At 39.1% G+C, this 20,170-nt stretch overlaps 1 protein-coding gene and 1 long non-coding RNA gene across 4 annotated transcripts; one reads left to right on the top strand and one right to left on the bottom strand.

Moving 5' to 3' along the window:
- The first annotated feature begins 755 nt into the window (after positions 1-755).
- LOC121706486 (inter-alpha-trypsin inhibitor heavy chain H3-like) lies at positions 756-16,789 on the top strand. Of its 3 annotated transcripts, XM_042088281.1 has the most exons (21): positions 756-914; positions 2,273-2,436; positions 2,602-2,706; positions 3,522-3,684; positions 3,798-3,908; positions 5,039-5,167; positions 5,303-5,419; positions 5,635-5,803; positions 5,920-6,030; positions 6,592-6,773; positions 7,568-7,762; positions 7,858-7,991; positions 8,089-8,363; positions 9,359-9,409; positions 10,904-10,954; positions 15,057-15,131; positions 15,522-15,629; positions 15,835-16,009; positions 16,101-16,249; positions 16,434-16,512; positions 16,599-16,789. In XM_042088281.1, the coding sequence occupies exons 1-21, from the start codon at positions 843-845 to the stop codon at positions 16,711-16,713; spliced, it is 2,730 nt and encodes a 909-aa protein (XP_041944215.1). In that variant the 5' UTR covers positions 756-842; the 3' UTR covers positions 16,714-16,789. The 3 variants fall into 3 exon arrangements, with proteins under 3 accessions (XP_041944215.1, XP_041944216.1, XP_041944217.1); XM_042088282.1 differs by lacking the exon at positions 10,904-10,954; XM_042088283.1 differs by lacking the exon at positions 15,057-15,131.
- On the bottom strand, positions 15,507-15,906 carry LOC121706555. The gene is made up of 2 exons (XR_006031078.1): positions 15,796-15,906; positions 15,507-15,682 (listed from the first exon to the last, which is right to left on the bottom strand). It is a non-coding gene; the product is annotated as an uncharacterized LOC121706555 (long non-coding RNA).
- Positions 16,790-20,170: the final 3,381 nt, after the last annotated feature.

Raw genomic sequence — 20,170 nt, 5'->3', positions numbered from 1 at the left:
TCAAGTTTTGTGCACCCAGCCTGGTCTTTCAGTGTCCCGAAATTGTTGACACAAAATTACTGAAGAAAATAAAAATCCGGAAGAAAAACTCTGTAAACCGCTGTGCGGCGGTCATAATAATTACTATTATTGTGTGTGGTAGGCTATAGCTTACTGGGGATGCTTACATGCAGATGTCAAAGTTTTTTTTTTTTTCATATTGAAGTCAATGAATGTGTAGATCCGAAGTTTAAACGGTAGCTAATGTCACCTGACATCACCAAATTAGAGGATATTTCAGAACTATTAACGTGGACAGCTCCCTAAAGAGCATCTTAAGAGCAGTGCACGTGCGTTCATGTCATGTTACAAGCATGTTCGGGAAACAGTCAGAAAAAAACAAACTATCTTAAGAAGCATCATAGAAAACTCCATGTATCTATCACATTGTTAACTGAGCCCAGGGCTATTTCAGAGTAGCTGTGTAACTGGTGGTAATGGTGGGGCAACTACAGATTCTGGGGCCCATGTGTCCACCCATCCACCCACCCAACACACACACACACTCACACACACACACACACACACACACACACACACTGATTAGTCGTTATGTGAGGGCTCCCAGTCCCTGTTAAATAATAGTGTGTGCGGGCAACATAGGCAGCTTAGCCTCTTTAAACCTTCCTCTTATAGTAATCCATTCATTGGAATTCAACATTGAAAAAGTTTGGCAAAGAGTCTGCTGATTTATGGTCACTACCCACCCCCAAACAAACAGTTCAATAGTAGCCTGCACAAGGAGATATAAGGAGCCTGGAGCTGGAAGTGGTGTAGTTAGTACTGTATCTCTGTTGAGCACCATGGGTAGATCAGCTGCTATTCTGATCATTTTTGCCAGTTTTTTGCATACCACAGCAGGTCAAAGCCAAAAGGTAAGGACATGATTCATTATTTATCAATTCAGAGACATGTGTGAGGAAATTCAGTTGGCTTAACTTGAATTTTGGGGTCAAATAACTAATGAAATACAGCCAATATGCATATAGGGCACTTGTGTTGCTTGGGAAAGGTGAATGAATGTAAATCCATTGAATCATTTGCATGTAGGCTAATGCCTTATACCTAAATGGCTTAGCCTACATTAAGTTACATTCTTACCTGATTATGATAAGGAATTCCATACGTTCATCAAACAGTTATTGTGTGCACATCCCACCTCTGGCAGGTGCAGGACAAAAGAAAAACTTACTCAATTGAAAAAATATATAATGTCCGCAACACTGCTTTTGACTCCCATATATTTAATGCACAACAGGCAAACGTTGCTTGTTGTTCGTTAAATATATGGGAGTTAAAAGCAGCGTTGCGGACATTATATATTTTTTCAATTGAGTAATTCCATACGGCCATCACTTCCACTTTTTTCGAAGTTTTATTTGTGGAGCTGATTAAGCTCTTCATTTATCCTGATTTGAGTTATCTTTTAGGCTACACCAGCATGTAATACATTTCAGCTACAAAATGACCTTCGGTTTGTTTACAGAAGTTGGTGGAAGGTATATTTGCAACCCACTATTTACCTTGTGTTGAAATAGTGTTTGCCTGCTGATTGCAGGGGTCTGAGAAAAATTGAAACACTGACTGAACAACAGCACAAGAATGCAGTGGGGTGGGACTATATAGAGCCTGGTAGGATTTGGCAGAGAAATAAAACCATGGTGTGATTAAAAACTGATTGCAATGTTTAGAGATGAACTAAAACATGTGAATTAATGCTGATGAATCCTTCTAAGCCACATATTCCATATAAAGTTGAATGTATGACTTTACAAGGACAAGGAGAGACACCTGACTGAAATGAAACATACAGTATGTAGCCTATTAGCCATCATTAAGATTTCATTAAGATTGTGTTCCATGTTCAAGCACATTAAACCCCAACATTTCAGCCTGGGGGAATCCAGACGAACCAGGTACCAGGTAGACGAACCCTTTGAGCTAGTTTGGGGTATGTTTACCAAAGCCCTCTTACGCTCTGATATTCAAAAGGTATATTTACACTTTACCTTTTCAAGGTGCGTTTCAAGGTGTTTAGAACACTGAGCATCATCTCATATTTATCTAGGATCTAGTTACAGGCATTCAGGCTCACTATGAGTAAACACAGTGTCCCAGTCAGTAGCCTTCTTTCTGTCATACAATAATGATGTCAGTTTGTACACTGTGTCTGCGGCTCTGCAGAGGTCAAGTCAAGTCACTTTTATTTATATACTGTAGCACATTTTTTCAGATGAGCAACTGGGATATCTACAGTTTTCACATCAATTCCACTGTGACGAGTCGTTATGCCATCACAGTCATCACCAGCCGTGTGGCCAATCGCCATGACAACTCCACCGAGATCTACTTCCATGTGAAGATCCCTAAAACTGCTTTCATCAGCAAATTCAGAATGTAGGTGTGCTACTATAAACATTGCCAACTAGAACAGAGACATACAGTACATAGTGATACAAATTTGTCATTTTCATAATTATTTTATAATACATAGGCTATTTAATTATGCGTATTTATGTTTTGGTTTCTCTTGTACAATTTTGTTATTTTGATGTTCGTAAGGACAATTGATGGGCAGATTTACGACGGGGTGGTTAAGCAAAAAGAGGAAGCCAAGCGGCAGTACAATGTGGCTGTATCACAAGGCCAAAGCGCTGGACTTGTAAGGTATGAAAAGCCCATGTTCATTTTAACAACAACAACAACAACATGTTACATTTATATAGCGCTTTTCTCAACACTCAAAGCGCTTCACAGGGAAGGGGGGACCTCACTAACCACCACCAATGCGTGGCACCCACCTATTTTAGTCAAATGTTCTCTGTTCTATATGTCTGAAATCTTTGTAGTTTTGTGGTAACACATACCCTTGTATTAAGCCTAATTTATTACATAACACATTATTTGAAAGGTTGTGAAAAGTTACATCAACATGACACTTGCTAAGAATATGAAGAAGCCTTCATGAATGTTTATGACTGTCATCATAGTGTCAAGTGTTGTTTCGTTTTTTAATGTCATTTTTAATTATGGCATAAAATGTGTTTTCAAACAATCTGCCCAAATACAATTTGTGTAAAGATTCTGGAATGACAAAAAGTGGACTATAGTGGATAAAGCCTCCTAAGAACTTACAAACTTGATTTTGCAATGTAGTTAAGCTCCTGCCTTAAGATAGTGAATATAAATATCAAAACTGCTATGTAAAATCCAAAAATGTTCTAAAGAGCAGACACCAGGCCCTTCCTCCACAGGCTTATCACAGGGAAATGTTCTGCAGTTATGTAATGCCATCAGTATATGATCATCATTTATCAGTAGATGAAATAATAACCGTTGCCATGACAAAAATGTTCTTGAATGTTCTTAAAAATGTTTAGTTTGATGGTTTATTATGTTGAGCATATGTGTATAGTTATCCATGGTATTATTATGTTTGTGTGAATTTGAAGTTGCCACTGTACTGTCACTGTCATCCTCAGTGCTGTAGGCAGAACTTTGGAGGACTTCAAAACATCTGTGACTGTCGCCGCTCACAAGAAGGTGACCTTTGAACTCACCTATGAGGAACTGCTGCAGCGTCGTCTTGGCAAATACGAGCTGCTGATCAATGCCCAGCCTGGCCAACCTGTTAAGGACTTCAAGGTGAAAAAGAAAGAGAGAGAGAGAGATCAAAAATGTGTCATGTTCAAATGTTAATGCATGGTATAGTGTAAAATGGACACGCACAATTTGAATAGTCTTTTATTCTATTTCAGATTGATGTTAGTGTGTATGAAAAGCCTGGAATAAACTCCCTAGAGGTGGAAGGTTCTTTGGCTTCGAAAGACCTGGCCAATGCCATTAAGAAAACACATGCAGATAAAGAGGTAATATGCAGAATAACGTCCTTCACAAAGTCAAAACATTTGCATTTGCGTTGAAATCCTGTTACATTTGAAACAAACATTTGTATATACTGGTTCACAGAGGACCTCTCCTTTGCCATGGAACAAAACTGTACTACTTGTATGTTAGTATGATGAGAGTCAAGAAAATAAGGTAACACTTTACTTGACGGGTGAGTTCTTAACACATTCATAGCAGCTGTCATGAACTGCACATAAAGCATTCATGACTGTTTCATGAGACATGACTCAACATTCATACCAAACCTTTCATGAATGTGGAAGACAGAACGACGACAACTTGTCAAAATAAAAGTCCATCAAACGCAAAGCAGCATTGATGTTTTTGTTCCAAACCTCTTACCTGACCATGTCACATCTGAGTCAATGGGCTAGTCCAGTGCCAAAAAGACAGAACATGGTCAAGCAAATAATTTTTGTTTCATAAAAATGTATTTGTTTTATGATGTAACCTTTGCAGATAATTTATCATCTTTTGCTACTGGGAATATCCAAACATTCCAGGTTACACAAATACAAGTCAGCTGAATGTAGGCTAGTTTACCTTCCAGTGTTAAACTCAGTGATTACAAACTTGTATAGTAAAGTGACATTTGATGTAGACTTCATAAGATATTCATGAAATATTTACAAAAACGGCAATGCTGCTTTGCGATTGATGGACTTTTTTTTTGACAAGTTGTCATCGTTCTGTCTTCCACATTCATGAAAGGATTGGTATGAATGTTGAGTCATGTCTCATGAAACAGTCATGAATGCTTTATGTGCAGTTTATGACAGCTGCTATGAATGTGTTATGAACTCACCCGTCAAGTAAAGTGTTACCGAATAAGAACACTATAATCATATTGACTGCCATTTTTGTTAATGGTTGCAATTGGATAGCTACTTTTGAGTCTGATGAGGACTTTTCTCATTTTATCTGATAATTTAAAAATCCCACCCTATATTTTATTTGGCACAATGACATCACTCTTCTGATACCACTGAATGCACAAGTCTCCTAGCAATGTGTCTTGGATACAAAACATAACACCTGTGGATGTACACCATAACACCAGTGCATGTCAATTTTAACTTTTCTGTTGTAGGCATGGGTAAATTTCTACCCCACACAGCAACAACAGATGACATGTGAGGGCTGTGGAGAGAATGGATTCAACGGTGAACTTAAAATTATCTATGATGTTGAGAGGCCACAATCTCAGGGAGATATAATGGTATGTGACATGTATGTCAAGCTGATATAATTCCATTATACTGTTGTAGATATTACATTTTATTTCAGTCATAGCAAGATGTCATTTCACCAATAGTGACATGTTGTGTTCTCACTGTCTGTGTGTATCCTGAAGGAGCATGGTGGGTTTTTTGTCCATTATTTTGCCCCTTCTGGTCTTCCTCGCATTCCAAAAAATGTGGTCTTCATTATTGATCAAAGTGGCTCCATGCATGGCAAGAAAATCCAGCAGGTATGTGTTCTACCTGAGACTGTCACTGTCTCTTTTTCAACTAACTAACAATACAGGTAAGCTGGATATGTTTTTGTTGACTGCTTTTGGTTGCAAAAAATTGAATAAATGGCTCCTGAAAAAGTAAAACATACAATGACCAGGGTAACAGAAAAACAGAGGAACTCTGTACAGCATTCAAATGTTATATTTACAACTCTTGGATGTTATTACAGACTCGATCAGCTTTACTGAGGATTTTGGAGGATCTGGGTGAGGATGATCATTTTGGCCTGATCTGTTTTGATGATAGAATATCACCATGGAAACGTGAACTCCTCAGAGCAACCCAACAGAACCTGGAAAATGCGAAAGCATTTGTTAGATCAATACAAAATAGAGGAAGTAAGATGGATTCCAACAGGCCACAAAACACTGCTGAGTCCTTTTCAAAATGTTAAGACTGTGTACAGGGCATAATCCTACATGCCTAAAAGAGATACCTATTCAATCCTCTGCAGGTACAGACATAAATGCCGCTGTATTGAAAGGTGTGGAAATGATCAAAAGATATCACAAAGAAGGCTCAGCTTCCGTCCTTATACTGCTGACTGATGGAGATCCCACCTCAGGTCTCAACACACACACACACACACACACGCACACGCGCACATGCACACACATTATAATTAACAGTCAGTAAGTCAGATATTTTTGATCTGCTTTATCTTCTCTAAATCCCTTATGATTCTCCTTTAATCATAACTGAAATCTGAATTGAAGTCTTGAGATCTATATTTTGAGATGATAATGGAAATACTCATTATAATCAAATAGACCCTAGATTCTTGTTGGACTGGATTTTCCCTCTGAATGAAGAGTTCAGATTCAAAACCCTCTAAATCTGTCTGACCACTTTCTTTTAAATGAGCATTTATTATCAGGCTATTATCAGGTGTTTGCCTACATATCGATATACAGTATCAGGCCAGGAAGAGAGTGGTATTTAACAGGTTCTGAGGCAAAATTATTTGATTAACGTATACTATGTGTGGAGAGCATTCACTCACCATCCTTATCTCATTTTTGACGGAGGGTTTTGCATCTGAACTCTTCAAATCTACTCACTGTTTTAAGGTAAACAGATTGTGCTTGGTACATCTTATGTTGATGATGTATTGTTGTCATGGAAGGTGTGACCGACCTGAGTAGAATCCAATCTAACGTGAGAGAGGCCATTGGGAAGAAGTTCCCTCTGTACTGCCTTGGATTTGGTTTTGATGTGAACTTTGAGTTCCTGCAGAAGATGGCCCGGGAGAACAGTGGTCTGGCACGCAGGATCTACGAGGACTCAGACGCAGCTCTACAGCTCAAGGTACAGATGACTCTCACCACAAATGAAGGCTGACCACTAAATATATAGGGGATCTACAGTATGGGTCAGTCTTGAGCCAAGGAAGGGAACTTGGTTTTTAGTCCTGCTAACTGCAGTATATTAAACTACATGCAGTTAAATATGAAACATTAGTGTGTAAAGATAGCAAACACCTAACAGCAGGCTACAGATGGACAGAAGGTCATGCTAGTCTTTGCCGTGTTTCTTGGTGTTTTATGCCCCCAATGTTATCTTCAAGGCAGCGCTGCCTGGAAGGCACTATGGTTAGGCGTGGGTTAAGGTTAGGGTTAGGGTTGGGGTTAGGTGCCTTTAAGTCAGCAGTGGCAGTGCTGCCTGGAAGATGACGTTGGGGGCATAAAACACCATCGAGTGTTTGCCGTTTGGAATCAAACTTCTCTTATTATACATGGACAGTCTCCCTTTCAGTGATGTTTTTTTTTAAACTTCAGTTTCTTGAAACTGTAGCTGGTTTTAGAAACTGATTCAGAACTATAATTCCTCATTGTATTATGTGGTAGTCTTTGTAGATTGCCACTATGTTGGTGAGTGAGAACTGAATATAGGCCTATACAGCTTGCTAAAAGATCTGTGAAACCATGTGAAACTACGGCAGAAACAAATAGAAACAAATTCAGTGTACACATACTCCAGGTTTTCCTGTATGAGATAAATATATAATATAATAACACAATATTCTGCATGTTATGCAATTCCAGTTTGTATCTCAGGCCGTAATGATACATCTTTTTACCACTATCCTGATTCCTGAACAGGGTTTTTATGAAGAAGTTGCCATTCCTCTCTTAACCAGTGTAGAGATGAACTACACGGGTGCTACAAACCTGACCCAAACCACCTTCAGTTATTATTACAATGGCTCGGAGATTGTAGTCGCTGGAAAAATCCTTAACAATAACATAGATGACTTCAGTACAGAAGAAATAATCTGCGAAATCATAGCAACATCGGTAAGACTTCTATTTTCTAGGTTTCTCATCACAGTTAATGTTTCTAAATATCCTCATACTTCCCGAGAAGAACAATGCAAATGTCTCAATGGCAGAAAAACAGCAAGGTGAAGTACAGTGATATCAAGGCCTCTAAAGATGACAAACTGCCTGCAGTGATGAGTGGGTTTGAGAACTTCCTCCAGAGACTATGGGCCTGCCTCACCGTGAAACAGCTTCTGGAGAAGGAGTAAGTGGACTGTACTGTGAAATACTGTACATGTGGTCTGCTAAATGAATAAATATCTGCTGTGTGAGAAGCTGAACTCCTGCTGTACGTGTTTTAGGTTGATACTGACCGGCGAGGAGAAGGAGGCAGTGAAGAAGGAGGCCCTTGATCTCTCTCTCAAGTACAGTTTTGTGACCCCACTCACCTCTATGGTGGTCACCAAACCCGAGGGCGAGGACTCTCAGGTGGCCAACAAACCCAAAGAAGGAGAGAAGCCTCCTCCTCAATTTCCATTCATAATGGGACCACCTGGACCACCTGGACCACCTAGACATCCTGGACTTCCTGGAATTCCTGTTAGTGCTGGAACTGGTTTTCGAGGTGCTGCTGGAGGTGAGTTTCAGTCTGGAATATTCATTTCTCTGTGGATGGGAAAAATCTAGAAACATTTTTCCAAAAACAACATTTGTGCTGAATGACACTTTATTATGTGCATTAAAGACATCAATTATTTATTTTATTCAAAACCTGTGAATGTAGGGATTGGCAACTATTTATAAAGATAGAAAAGGAAAGAAAGTTGTAATAGACGTACAAAAATAGTGTGTGTGTGTGTGTGTGTGTGTTGTGTGTAAGTGCAGTTTGTCAAGTCCATGTAGTGTAGTAGTAGATATGACCTCAGTGATCTAAGCAGGTCATTGTCAGGGTGTGAAATGTCTTTTAAAGGCATCCTTTGCAAGTTTGTACCTTAACAAACAAAAAGCTCACAATATTTATCAGGAATCGAACCCGCGCAAGAATTAAATTTAATCATTGATCTTGCATCTTACCCACTAAACTAACTTATATCTTCAAAAAATGGTTCTAAGATAATTTCTGAGAGATGCAATTTGATCCCATGTCAACTAGTTTCAGGGATACATTTCAACATGCCATGATTCAGTTTTGACATAGCTTTTTGTTTGTTCTCTCTTATTTTCTCAATGATTTGTTCATACATCGACTCATGTGACCAGGATAATGTATTGTACTACAAGGACATATTTGACATTTAAATATGTCATGCATTGTAGGCCTATTTGTACGTCTCCAGTTTATATCAGTGACAAATCTGCAAGCAGCTGGATCTGTCGAAGAAACGTCATCAATTGTGAAACGTAACACCGGCAGTGCCACCGCTAGCTTAACTTAGCATAGTGAATAGAATCTTTTGTCGCCAGGGCCTGTCACTCATGTGTTACGTGATCTCTGCGCCCTTTTACTCATTAATTGCTCTCTATAGCTCATCAGCTATCAGACTAGCTCACATTGAGCAATAGCCAGTTAGTCGTAAGTAAAAGTAGTGATGGTGTATTGCATTTATTCCGAATTTTTCTTTTATGCTGCAGGGGCTTTTTTGATTCCACAGATGGGCAGCAGGGCCTATGATGATCTGAGTGGTTCGTATCTAGGTTCTTATTTAAAGTAATATCTCAATCCATGTTTCCTCATTGTGTATCTTGTATCCTCTTAAAATAAGGTGTGATCAGTTCAGAAGGAAACTGAGACTTAGGTGGTGGCAAAAATGTGCCATCAAATTGTATATATGCAAATATATGTAATATAATATATGCTGTAATATATGCAAACATACAAACTGATCAGTTGATTTGAATTGACCACTTTTAATGGCCTTATTCACTTTTCATTGTAACAGCACCTTTGATGAATTTATTGAACAGACTGATAGATGATTTAATATCAGTACAAGTAGCCTAATGTGTGCTTCTACGTACGCTTCTACTTCTACTCTAATGCTGTGGGCCATATGAATGCAAAGTGCACCCCAAATCACACCCATTCCTCTTGGTTAAATTTGATTACAGAGTAAGCCTATTCATCCCACACATATATCACATGAAACAGCACGACTTGAGCTATCTAACACTGTGAAGATTGAACAGCTATTGAATTTAACAATGTGAAGATTGAACAGCTATTGAATTTATTATGTGCATTAAAGACATCAATTATTTATTTTATTCAAAACCTGTGAATGTAGGGATTGGCAACTATTTATAAAGATAGAAAAGGAAAGAAAGTTGTAATAGACGTACAAAAATAGTGTGTGTGTGTGTGTGTGTGTGTGTGTGTGTGTGTGTGTGTGTGTGTGTGTGTGTGTGTGTGTGTGTGTTGTGTGTAAGTGCAGTTTGTCAAGTCCATGTAGTGTAGTAGTAGATATGACCTCAGTGATCTAAGCAGGTCATTGTCAGGATGTGAAATGTCTTTTAAAGGCATCCTTTGCAAGTTTGTACCTTAACAAACAAAAAGCTCACAATATTTATCAGGAATCGAACCCGCGCAAGAATTAAATTTAATCATTGATCTTACCCACTAAACTAACTTATATCTTCAAAAAAGGGTTCTAAGATAATTTCGGAGAGATGCAATTTGATCCCATGTCAACTAGTTTCAGGGATACATTTCAACATGCCATGATTCAGTTTTGACATAGCTTTTTGTTTGTTCTCTCTTATATTCTCAATGATTTGTTCATACATCGACTCATGTGACCAGGATAATGTATTGTACTACAAGGACATATTTGACATTTAAATATGTCATGCATTGTAGGCCTACTGTATTTGTACGTCTCCAGTTTATATCAGTGACAAATCTGCAAGCAGCTGGATCTGTCGAAGAAACGTCATCAATCGTGAAACTTAACACCGGCAGTGCCACCGCTAGCTTAACTTAGCATAGTGAATAGAATCTTTTGTCGCCAGGGCCTGTCACTCATGTGTTGCGTGATCTCTGCGCCCTTTTACTCATGAATTGCTATCTATAGCTCATCAGCTATCAGACTAGCTCACATTGAGCAATAGCCAGTTAGTCGTAAGTAAAAGTAGTGATGGTGTATTGCATTTATTCCGAATTTTTCTTTTATGCTGCAGGGGCTTTTTTGATTCCACAGATGGGCAGCAGGGCCTATGATGATCTGAGTGGTTCGTATCTAGGTTCTTATTTAAAGTAATATCTCAATCCATGTTTCCTCATTGTGTATCTTGTATCCTCTTAAAATAAGGTGTGATCAGTTCAGAAGGAAACTGAGACTTAGGTGGTGGCAAAAATGTGCCATCAAATTGTATATATGCAAATATATGTAATATAATATATGCTGTAATATATGCAAACATACAAACTGATCAGTTGATTTGAATTGACCACTTTTAATGGCCTTATTCACTTTTCATTGTAACAGCACCTTTGATGAATTTATTGAACAGACTGATAGATGATTTAATATCAGTACAAGTAGCCTAATGTGTGCTTCTACGTACGCTTCTACTTCTACTCTAATGCTGTGGGCCATATGAATGCAAAGTGCACCCCAAATCACACCCATTCCTCTTGGTTAAATTTGATTACAGAGTAAGCCTATTCATCCCACACATATATCACGTAAAACAGCGCGACTTGAGCTATCTAACACTGCTAGTTGCTAATTGCTTTGATAAACAGTTCACAAGGAAATCAACTTTTAATTTACAGCAAATTTTATTTAATTTACTGTCTGCATACCACTCTGCATACATCTCCACAAATCGCTCTAATATAACATGGTATACCCTGGAAATTCCAGAGTTCTCGTGAAAGTACAATTACATTGTCACTCTGGCAATGAGTAATGATGCACATTACTTTTACCCCTTGCATCATGAGGAACCAATCACATCGGTGTATCTGATAGGCGGGCCATGAGGCGAGCTAAACAGATGACGACAGCGCTGCAACTAATCAGTCAGTAAACATTGGTCGTAGTGTTATCCAATTACGTCGAAGTCAGCTGATTTTTAATGAACTTTACTGTTCCTTGTATCAGCACCTTTGTTGAATTTATTAAACAGACTGAAATATGCTTTAAAGTGCTTTCCAATGGTGCTAGTCGCTAGTTGCTGTGATAATCTCAAATCAACTTGACATCAAATTTAATCATATTTACTGTCTGCAGCTCTGCATATATCACCGCACTGATTCTTCTTGCCGCAATACCTCACACACTTCAGTCACCACATGACAAACCATATATCAAACTAAACCAGGAGAACATGTCCATAACATGTTCGTCAGTTTTTGAAATCATCTGATATACACATCTTCATATACAGCTCTCGAAAAAAATAAAAGACCACTGCACATTTTTCTGATGTCATCCTATTCCTACGGTTACTGAGTGACATTCGAATGAGTTGATGGTCATATTCATAATTAAGAGACCACTGCCAATTTTAATATGACCGTCAACTCATTTGAATGTCACTCAGCAACCATAGGATGACATCAGAAAAATTTGCAGTGGTTTCTTAATTTTTCATATATATATATATATATATATATATATATATATATATATATATATATACATGTATGTCTGGAAAAGAAGCTATATATAAATAGAATACATTTTGATCAACATGACATAAGCAATTGATAATGTAGGAAACAGCAGAGAATTGTAATCATTTGCATGGATGTACCAAAGCGTTTGCAACTTGCTCAAAGAAAAGAGAAACTGCTTTTTTGATGTGCACAAGTGATACAATGATGTGAAGATTGAACAGGTAGTTTTGAGAATTTCAATTCTGATTTAAGAAATGTACCAAAGTGACTGAGAAAAACTGTAAGTCAAAACCCTGGCAATGGTTTCCTGAGCCTTTAATCTCTGTCTATACAATGGGCAATGGACTTTTCCACAATATTGTAATATTTTAAGATGCACCTGAATAATGAGCCAGATGAAGGCTCAATTAGAATTAATCAGGCCATTGAGTCATAGTGTGTACATTTCATTTCCCACATGATGGGAAAAACACTAGAACAAAAACAAGGATCCTTACAACAGCATATGACATTTCCGAAGTCGGAATGAAATCATGTGAATCATGTCACAGCAGGCACATTAAATATGGGAGTTTAAAGCAGTGTCGCGGACATTACATTACAAGTGTCATTTGTCCTGCACCTGCCAGAAGGTGGGACATGCACACAATTACTTTGTGACTTTACTTGTGTAGCACTCCTTTTGTCTCCATGAGTCACAGCACGCTCCCATCAACTAGATCGTTAGATGTAAGGTGCCAATCTTAGAGGCTTTAAGTCATTCCAAGTCAGTCTTGTCCCAGAAGTGTCCTATTGGCTCGTCTTTACATGAAAAAAAAAAATGTTTCAATACCCTCTAGAGTGCCACTTCAAACAAGGGCATGTGAATGGCATGTGTCCATCAATCGCATTTTGTGTGCCGATGGCGGCTATTTTCTATACAAATCCTATGAAGTTCAGCGTTCACAGTGCTCAGCGCCCTCGGTGGATAAAAGATTTCGCAGCACTCAGAGCGCAGAAAGTTCAAATCTGTTAAACTTTTAGAACAGTGCTGGGCTCGTCAATGTCACTTCTCTCTTGGTTTTTGGTAACCTAGCAACAAACACTTGACTGGAGTGCTCTGAAAATAAGGTTGAGGGCCTATACGTTTGAAGAACATGTCTTAATGAGTGGGCTTCTAGTGTTGCAAACATAATGCAACACCCTATAAGATGCCCCTTAAAATGGTCTATATTTACTTCCGTTCCCTACGTGTGCCCTTCCATTGGAAAAGGGTGACATTATGGAGTGCACTCTATGCTGGCCCTACATGTATTCCAAAGGGTTTCATTTTAGTAGAGAAATCAGTGGAATGTAGCCCTATAAATTGTACTACATCTGAGAAAGAAGTGCCAACGTAGGTGCTCCTCTAGTGGATAAAATGTGATGCAGTGCCACCAAATACTTTTTCTGTATTTCTGCAAGGGTGCAGATTAGTTAGGCTAATACCTAGCTGACATTTTGATATTATCTCATGTGCACTGTCCATATTTTTGTTTTCATTGGTCACTTCAGGCCAGGGCATTTGGCATTACAACAATATCACAAGCAGTCATGTCACTGCAGACGTTCACCCCTATCTTTCCTTAACGGAAAAGAAAGTGAGGCCAAATTCCAAAATATGGATCCTGATATGTCTAAATAATCATGTAGGAGGACTGATATATGGGGTCCATACCTGTCAACACTCCCGTTTTTCCCGGGTTCTCCCGTATTTCAAGGTCATCTCCCATCTCCCAGCTGGTGTCCCCCTGGACAATATGAATTACAAATGTAAAAGACTTCACCATACCAACAATACGAATTGCAAATGTAAAGGGAGTTGCTAACTGCTCCTGAGACTTCATAGTCACATGGTTTCTATGGTCAGATATGGTCAATTGATCTGATCTGAACTCCATAGAAAACAGTGGGTGAGCTAAAAAAGAGAATGCATGAGAAGACCCAGGAATCTGGATGATCTGGAGAAATTCTGTCAAGAGGAATGGCCTCAAACTACCTTAATTTGTATATTCTCGGGATATCATAGCCTATTAGCAGAAGACTAAGAGCTGTTTTATTCGCAAATGTTGTAGAACAATTTCTTTAGGTATTTATTTCCTCAGAATTAATTTGGTTCTCTTCAAGGTTGGATTTTTCCTTAATGTTTTCATTTTGAGACATAGGGTCTGTTTACATTTGTTTTTAGAGTGTATCATCTTGGGGAATCTGATCACGCTTAGCTTTTACACTGCAAAAAATATGTGATCAAATGCATTTCAGACCACCTTGGCAAGTTGAGCGAATCACAATGTGTCTTCTTGATTGTTTACACTTGTATTCAGAACTGACCACTTGTGATCGGTTCACCCAAGACACATTTTAAAAACAAATGTAAACAAGGTCTAAGATAAATTGCCAAAAGATGAAATTGTAACTGCAGAATAGATTTGTGATTGAAAGACATAGTAACCCTACCGTTTGTACCGGTAGAATGTAGACTTATCCTATGATAGCATGCATTTCATATTACAACACTAAAATCAAAAGTAGAATAAGAAATGTTCTACGCTGCCAAATATTGCTATATAAAGTTATTTGTATTGTATACATATTATATTTAATTGAATATCCTATTCATCTAGTAATGCAGAACTTTTGATGCCACCTACTGTACCTCCATCCCTTGCTTTGCTTTGCTCTCACCAGCATCTCATCCAGATGCTCCTTTGGTCTTTGCTACTTCTACAGCATTATTATTACCAGAAACGACTCCAATACCAGGTACCCAACCAATACAGTTTGTAACCTGTAACACTTTTTGTCACATTCAGCTAAATATTATCTGCTAGCTGTCCATTCTGTAAGTCTTTATATATATCCCTGACTCTGAAAATTGGAAACAAACAAAGTGGAGCAAGCCTGTCCCGGCTAAGACTATAACAAAATTGTTTCAGCCAATCACAGAAAGGGAGGGGTGGGAGTTTGGGGGAATAGAAAGGGCAATTTGGGGAGGGAAGGAGTGAGTTTCCTCTCTGGGGTTTTGTATGGTGTTTGGTTCAAACATCAATGGACATGATTGGACGTCTTCCAGAATAACTTACCGTACCTTTAAGTCTTATTGCCCCCTGTACCTCGCACACTCTCTGTCTCTGTCTCTTTGTCTCTGCGTAGTACGGAAGCCTGTGAGGTTCTTGATGGCTGCCGAGGGCCAGTCTCTGCCGCTCTGCTTTGACCTCCCAGCAGGCCATTCTGTCAAACTGCTGCAGGACTCTGCATCTGGTAGGGCGGCGCCATGTTCAGACTTTTCACCTGTTGATCCTTATCCATGCAGACTTTAAAAAAAAAAAAAAGCTCTACAGATATATTTATGTTTATAATTATTGGTCATTGGCAGTAAAGTCAGCTTGACCTATTTCCCTGACTGTGAAAATGGCTCTGATCCTACCTCACCTGGTTGTTGGGGTGGATATTTGTATCACCTCAGGGCTGTCTATGAATGGTGAGTTGACGTCTAGGGAAGGTAAGGGCTTCCAGAGGGTCATCATTCATGTTGACACCACCGAACATATTGAGTGTGCCACCGATAAAATAACTCTGACGGATGAACGGGGAACTGTCTCTTTCCTGTGGACACAGACACAGACGCACAGAACACACAGGTATGGTGGTTATTTTGGTGTTCAGTTGCAGACGTCTGAGTCACCTCCACCCGGCATGGCTCAATTTGTGCCTGTATCTTTGTTCTTCCAGCATGATTTTAAGTCTCAGGGAAAATGAGATGGAGGTCTCCTCTGGATCCTTACTTATCATCATCTTTCTTCACCAAAAGGACGGGGACAGATTCCTGTGGCCTGCTGTTAAACAACGGCCATCAAATACTGCCTTAGTGGGCATTATGGGTAATTAAGCAAACAGCTCACTAATTCAGTGTGGTTTATGTCAACAGCATGTACCATATTGATTATCAACCAACAACTGATGATTGTCATTTGATTATCAACTATTTGATGAGACGATCAATAAACTATGACACTATCATGAGTGCCTTGATGCAAATAAGTAACGTTAATAATGCATCTACAGGGAAAGAATTGGTCACATATGAAGAAAACCAGTCTACATCAAAACTGAGGATTAAAGATGAGGAAGTGAAAGCATCAAAGTGAGTCACATTTAAATTATAAACTGGTTATACTGTATGTGTTGATAAACATACCTATACTTTGTTATATCTGTGCCATATTGCAGGGTTTCTGCTCAGGACTTCAGTATCAAGACTGCACCCATAGTGTCATGCTGGCTTGTGGAGGTGAAGTTTGCCCTACAGGGAGAGCTGTCTGATTTTACAGTTCCCAAGCTGTAAATTCTAACATATGGACCTCCTTTGAATTGTTCAGCATTGACTCCCAGGTCATTAATAAATCCTTTTTATAAGCATATTTTTTGGTCTTTTTGCCTTTATTCCAACAGGACAGTGAAGATAGACAGGAAGTGAGTGGGAGAGAGAGATGGGGCGGGATCGGGACATGACCGCAGGTCTGATTTGAACCTGGGTCCCTGTGGGCCCGTTCATGGTACGGGCGTTGTAGCCTGTTGCACCACAGCGCCCCCTCATTAATGAATCCTAACAGAGAGATCAGTCAACTTCTAGACATTTTTAAGTTGTATTTCTTAATATCATATTTGACATTTAAATGCTGCAGAAGATAAGACAATGCTAGCCTGGCGGGCCATCCTATTGAAATGTATAGTCTGGAATCGAACCATTCACCTCGCTTAATCCAAGGGGCGTGCAGAGAATTGTCTTTCAAACTGCCTAGGCATGCAATAGGCCAGCGCTACGACCATATCCGTATCCGGTCGGCAAAACAGCAAATACATCCTTCTTCGAAAGGAATGATTCAAACAACCGCTCTTCGTTCGCCATAGCCACCTTCCTTGTTGTTCACCGTCGCAGGACTGTCGTTAATCCTGTTAAGCCCGCCTTAAGACTCTCTAACAAAATAGAGCGCTGTGATTGGATGACGTCCACGGCGTCAGCCAATAGAAATCCCTATGGTTTGATACTAAATGTACAGGCTGAGCAAATTAATTTGCCGCCGCTAGGGTGCGTCTAGATTTCTAGGCTAAGACAATGCTTCATTGGAAATAAATTGGAAATTATTTAGGAAACTGCAGGTGGAGTTCAAATTATTATTAATTATTATTATTAATTATTTGAAATTATTAATCGGGGTCTGTAACTACAGTAAAAAGCTCCACCAAAATCCACCATTTATCATTTCCTGTGAATTCATAGTTATGGACGATAGAGAATTAACAGTCAACATTTTTTTTTTTTTTAAGACTTCATTCTTTGTTAATCCTTCATCAAAAGGGATCATTGTAATTGTTTGAGATTCAATTAACAAACAATAAAGTGCATATTTCACGACACATCAGCACAGGTTTCTATTGCAGCGTGTATTGCAGGTTACTTTTGTGGAACAAGTTTTATGAAGTTGATCTAAGGTAAAAAGTTTGGTCAATACAAATTCAAAATAATCAGTACCACTTTATATGTTGCTAAGTTTATGACAACTTGAGTTGACTCAACACAACTAGGTTAGTTGATATGATATAATAATTTAAGTTGCATTCACTAAATAGAATGTTGTGTTAACAATGACTCCTTAGTTGATGGAACAGGTCATATTAGTCAGATCGGTAACACTTTACTTGACGGGTGAGTTCATAACACATTCATAGCAGCTGTCATAAACTGCACATAAGGCATTCATGACTGTTTCACAGGGCTCCAGAGTGCGACCAATTTGGTCGCATATGCGACCTAATTTTTCAAAAGTGCGACTAAAAAAAATCGGAGGTCGCACCGGTGCGACCAGCTATTCGAGAAAGGAAAAAGTGTCCGCATTGAAACTCTACCTTTGGTTCAATAACAGACACATATTTGGCCAAACAAATTTTTGGTTTAAACAAATCACAGATAGGCCTAGTGAAGGGTGGGACCTCCCCTCTGATTGGCCGTGGCCCAGTGCCTGTGTGTAAATTTGAAGATGCGTGTGCTGCAGAGAGAGAGAGAGAGGTCAGAGACCCGTCAGATAAACAGAGTGGATGTAGTTGCATTACAGTGTGGTCACATAGGCCGAGATAAATGTCCCCTCTCCCCACTGCCTTTCGGCGGCTGGCAGTAGCAAACCGATCAGACGAGCCTGAGATGATGATCAAGTTTATCGTTGCCTACGATAGGCCTATTGAAACTTCCCTTCACCAAGTTCAGTCCGAAATAATTATTCACCAGAAAAATAGTTTGAACGTAAACCCGACGTACAAGAATGCCACTTGCGCCAAATTTATAGGAGTCATTGCAGATGAAAAGACGTCTTAAAATTGCTAACAATGCATACAAGGCCTTCCTGAACGACAGAGATACAGATATGGCCGAAAAGGAGTGCGTCATTGACCGCAGTTACATGCAGAGAGTAACCCGGTTTTCAACAGCAATATTAGTATGTAAGTATAGTATGTAAGACATTGAGCCATGAGATGCAGTTTGAAGCCCTTAAAAGACGTGCACTGATAATTTACTCACTGTTATTTTTATTTAATTAATCTTGAGATGTTTTAAGTTTAAATTTCAGCTCAGTGAAGCGCTTAAAGCACCAACACTTCATTAAGTTACTTTTCTTGTATAATTGTAAATCATAAGTCATAGGACAACCTATATAGGACAGTAACTAAGGAAGAAAAGTGAACCTGCTGTGGTGTTAAATGCGATGTGGTTGAAAATTTGGGTGCACCTAACTTTTGTGCTGGTGCACCTAAGAAAAAAAAGTTAGGCGCACCAGTGCAACCAGTGCAAAAAGTTAGTCTGGAGCCCTGTTTCATGAGACTTGACTTAACATTCATACCAAACCTTTCATGAATGTGGAAGACAGAACGATGACAATTTATCAAAATAAAAGTCCATCAATTGCAAAGCAGCAAATGTCTCATGAAACAGTCATGAATGCTTTATGTGCTGTTTATGACAGCTGCTATGAATGTGTTATGAACTCACCCGTCAAGTAAAGTGTTACCGTCAGATCAACCATCTTGAGTTGACACAACTTAATCGCCTCATTTAGATAACTTATTGTATTATGTTAAATCAACTCAAAATTCCAAGGCAACCAGGTTACACACATTTTTAAAGGTGCTCTAAGCGATGCCACACGTTTTTTTAGGCTAAAACATTTTATGTCACTTACTGCAAACATCACCTCATCATCCACTAGCTGTCAGTGTCCTGAATACACTGTAAAAAAACGTGACCTCTGTGGACAGCCCAGGCTCCAAAAACAGCAACAAAAACAGCCTGGGCAAACCTAGCCCATAAAAACATAACAAACTGTTCCAGCAAATCACAGACGAGATGCGGGTTTAGTAGAGTTTCAATTGAATCAGAGCAGCACGGGAGGGAGAGGAAGTAGCGAGCTAGCTATTTGTTTTGTTTGAATGTCAACAGAAGTGACGTGACCCAGCATTGCTTAGAGCGCCTTTAAGCTGAATCAACTAATCATTTTTTACAGTGTGTGTTGCACTGTTTTTTTTTAGTTGTTGATTTAAAAACAAAAAATCCATGCCATCTGTTTGGGGAACATTCTATTCCAATCAAGTCCACTCGAGAATCTTTAATCAGAATAATCCTTGCTGCTTTGCTTTTGCTTGAGAAGCTCACGTTACAGCGGGCAACGGGCTGGTTGATATAGATGAGGAACAGAGGAACACTGTGTGAGCAATTATTTTTAACCTACTAAACAGGGGCATCGAACGGGGGG

This window comes from Alosa sapidissima, chromosome 4 (assembly GCF_018492685.1).
Source record: "Alosa sapidissima isolate fAloSap1 chromosome 4, fAloSap1.pri, whole genome shotgun sequence".
Classification (NCBI taxonomy): Eukaryota; Metazoa; Chordata; class Actinopteri; order Clupeiformes; family Clupeidae; genus Alosa; species Alosa sapidissima.
This window is presented reverse-complemented; position numbering and strand designations above follow the sequence as displayed.

Bases quoted from the DNA above. Each gene is read 5' to 3' on its own strand.
- LOC121706486 (XM_042088281.1), top strand. From the start codon at position 843: ATGGGTAGATCAGCTGCTATTCTGATCATTTTTGCCAGTTTTTTGCAT. The intron at 915-2,272 runs GTAAGGACATGA...ACATTTTTTCAG, and splicing joins CAGCAGGTCAAAGCCAAAAG to ATGAGCAACTGGGATATCTA. The intron at 10,955-15,056 runs GTTCGTATCTAG...TGCTCTCACCAG, and splicing joins GGCCTATGATGATCTGAGTG to CATCTCATCCAGATGCTCCT.